Raw genomic sequence first — 3344 nt, 5'->3', positions numbered from 1 at the left:
TTAGTCATGATTTTTTTTGAAAATTTTAAGTTTATTTTTAGATAAATACAATGAAAAAATTAAATGAATATATTGATTTATTTTTGCGATAGAATAATAAGAATATTTCAATCAGCAACTTAAATAACAAATTTTATTATTTATATAAAATGAGAATTTAGTATGTACGATTTTTTCTTCTTTCTTAAAAAATTTCTTTTCAGCTCATAGCAATAATAGCAATGGATGATGATGGTCGCACCTTAACCAGCCCGGTGAAAGAGACCCCCAATTTCTGGTTTGTAAGGCAGGCATGACTTGCGGCTCCCTCCACGACAATTTTGGACGTAGTACAACCGATGAGCGGTGATCAGATCCATTTCCTTCCCCTTATTCTTAGATCCCTCCGCATCCAGCTTCCTCTCCGTGGATCTCTTCTCCTCCGCGGCACGAATAACTACCTTCTTCCTATCGCTATTACTCCGGCGAAGAACCAGATCACGAATCCACCACAGGAGCATTGATCCCGTGGAGCAGCATTTAGAGACCGAGCCATTAGACTGGGCCGGTGGCCACAAGCAGTAAGTTCCCAGAGGAATCCCTTCCAGTTCATCGGTGTAGGACGAGGAGGTTTCCGACGTCAACCAATCGTGCTCTTCCATCAGAAGCTGGAGCAGTCGCTGCCGCTTTGGTTTCTCCGTGAAGGCGGCGGAGGTGTTGGCGAGGACGGGGTACACGGGTAGGATGTGGCCGTTGGAGAAAATTTTATCGGCGGCGATCGGAAGGTGGGTTTCGTAATCACGAATCAGTAAGGAGAACTCGAAGTCTTCGTTGCTGCAATCCTCGTCGGCTTCGGCCGGAGAGGAGTTTTGAGGGGAGATGGTGTACGGGGAAGCGCTGAGTTTTGGTGGATGGCCGAAGCTGGGCAAGGCGGTGAGCATCGCCGATGATTCGTCATGTCGGTCGTTGCACATCCTATGCTAGCTAATATTTCTTTCGAGTCGAAGCGAAGTAGTCAGCCCTTAGCAGAACGAACGGAGGACATATGGGGCTTTGGTAGGGTAGACGGTGTTAATAAAAGAGACCGGGACGAATTAAAAAAAAAAGAAAAGAGTTTTTTTCTTCTTATGAATAAGTTATTGAATTTTTTTTTGAAAAATTCTCATATAATATATAATAAATTATAAGTTATGAAATTATTATAATTTTAACAATTTTGAATTAATATACTATATTTGTTTATAAATTTAAAATCATTCTCTTTAATATACTATTAATATGCTATCTTAAAACTCTTGGATAATCAATGGTACAAACCAATCTTTTAAAGTCTTAGAGAACTCGTCCCTCGTAATTTTAGCTTTCATCTTGCCTTGAAATTTCTCCATTTATTGCCCTAACCACAAGCACTCGTCTTTTCTTTCAAATTGGAAAATTGGTAATAGTATCTTTTGATTCTATGGGTATTGCATTATGCTATCAAAAGATTTTTCAAACCTCATTAACTTGTTCTTAGCAGCCTAGACTCTATTAAGCCATTGAGAATAAGGAGGTTTCAATCTAAAGAACAACTATAGATGTATATCTCCTCTTCCACTCTCGAAGTAAACATCTTACTATGCACATCACCGATCAAGTGGCCTACCAAATTAGCAAACTACATTATGGAATCTGATGTCTAGTTCTAGTTATACTATGTATTATAATTTTGTGATTGGAAAATCCAACTGTCACATCATGATCTTGAGAATTCATGGCTTCTCAATATTGATGTTACATGAACATGCATACACGATATAAAGATATCATAATTGCATAAAAGATATGATCTGACAAAAATAAGATACAATGTATAACTAATGAAGACATAGGATAAGATTGATTAAATTGATATAAAATATATGACACACGATACATGATAATGATGCATGATATATATGATACATGACATTCATACATAATATACTTGCAATGATACAGATTGACATGCATTCAAATTGATATATGAAATATCACATTACATGATAAGCATACTGATATGATTGATTTAGTATAGGCACATCATTCATTCATGATAACTTAAAGATATAAATTCATATTTGATGAATTCATAGATTCATTATTTTACTTGATACAATACCATAAATAACACTAGCATAGAACTGACAAAGCTATTGATTCCTTTATGGTTATTGATCACATTGATTAATACTATTTATTAATTTATATTAATTGCACTATCAATACAATCTTTATTATTCATAAGGGCTATTACATGTTCATATTGATATAATATGAATGATTACATGCATATTACTTCTATTTTATGCGTTGAATATAGTTGTAAGGCTTAGTGACCTACTGAGCTTTCTACTCATTATATGTGATTTGCATGATTTTAGGGAAGGGTAAGGACCTAGTGGAGTGAGACTAATTCAAGGTTGTTGATATAGGTATTTTTGTTTAATATTATTTATTCTTTTTGCTGTAATCATGAATGTGTAAGGGATAAACTAGTATGATAAATTATATTTATGGCTATTATATATGATTTTTGGATATATGAACTAAGTGGATAAGTATAACATTTTAGATATTATATGAAATGAAGTGATATTATCACTTATTTATTTTTAAAAGTATATTACTAGTGGCTCTAGTAGTAAGAAGATTTAAAAAGAGGTAATTCTTTCAAATTATATCTTATGGCCTGATATATATATACTTTCTTTGAAATTTATAACAAAGAGCCTTTCTTTATTATCAAATAAATAGTAAATAAAAATATCAACATCCTTTTATTTACTTTGGTAAAAAAAAACCAAAATAGTAATAAATAACCATTCTAGTATAATCACTCTATTCACCTAATCATATACATCTACTTGGACTATCGAAATAATGAGTCTATAAAATAAACCTACCTAATTTGTGTCCCTATGGGTGTTAGTAGTTTCTAATTAACTAGAGACTTATTTTTTCCTTAAACTAACATGTATAAGTAAAGTATGAGTGAGCTACACTTGCTTAGAGCTCAATAGGTTACTCGAAGCCTGCTTCAAAATTCAACATATACACATAAAAAAACTTGGTTAGTAAAAAATTGTATAAATAATACAAAATGCTTATACTAAACTAACATTACGTTTATATTATATATTATAATTATCAGATAGGTATTAGTAGCAGGTACATGCTATAAATAACATAATAAGCATGTAATTAAACATGATGTCAAAAATAAAATAACATTAAAGAAAATAATATTAAACATTTCATACATTTTTTCTTTGCCTCCTTATATCTTCACTTTCACTTATATCTCCACTTATTCATATTTTCCCTTCGCTTCCTTATACCTCCAC

General features: G+C 32.5%; 1 protein-coding gene across 1 annotated transcript; it reads right to left on the bottom strand.

The window, feature by feature from the left end:
- Window positions 1-175: 175 nt before the first annotated feature.
- LOC110101788 lies at window positions 176-1009 on the bottom strand. Its single transcript, XM_020829855.2, has one exon. It carries the CDS (start codon window positions 951-953, stop codon window positions 243-245), a length of 711 nt encoding a protein of 236 aa, XP_020685514.2. The 5' UTR covers window positions 954-1009; the 3' UTR covers window positions 176-242.
- Window positions 1010-3344: the final 2335 nt, after the last annotated feature.

Source organism: Dendrobium catenatum, unplaced genomic scaffold (assembly GCF_001605985.2).
Source record: "Dendrobium catenatum unplaced genomic scaffold, ASM160598v2 fragScaff_scaffold_914, whole genome shotgun sequence".
NCBI lineage: Eukaryota > Viridiplantae > Streptophyta > Magnoliopsida > Asparagales > Orchidaceae > Dendrobium > Dendrobium catenatum.
The sequence above is the reverse complement of the archived record's forward strand: the minus strand, read 5'-3'. Positions and strand labels throughout refer to the sequence as shown.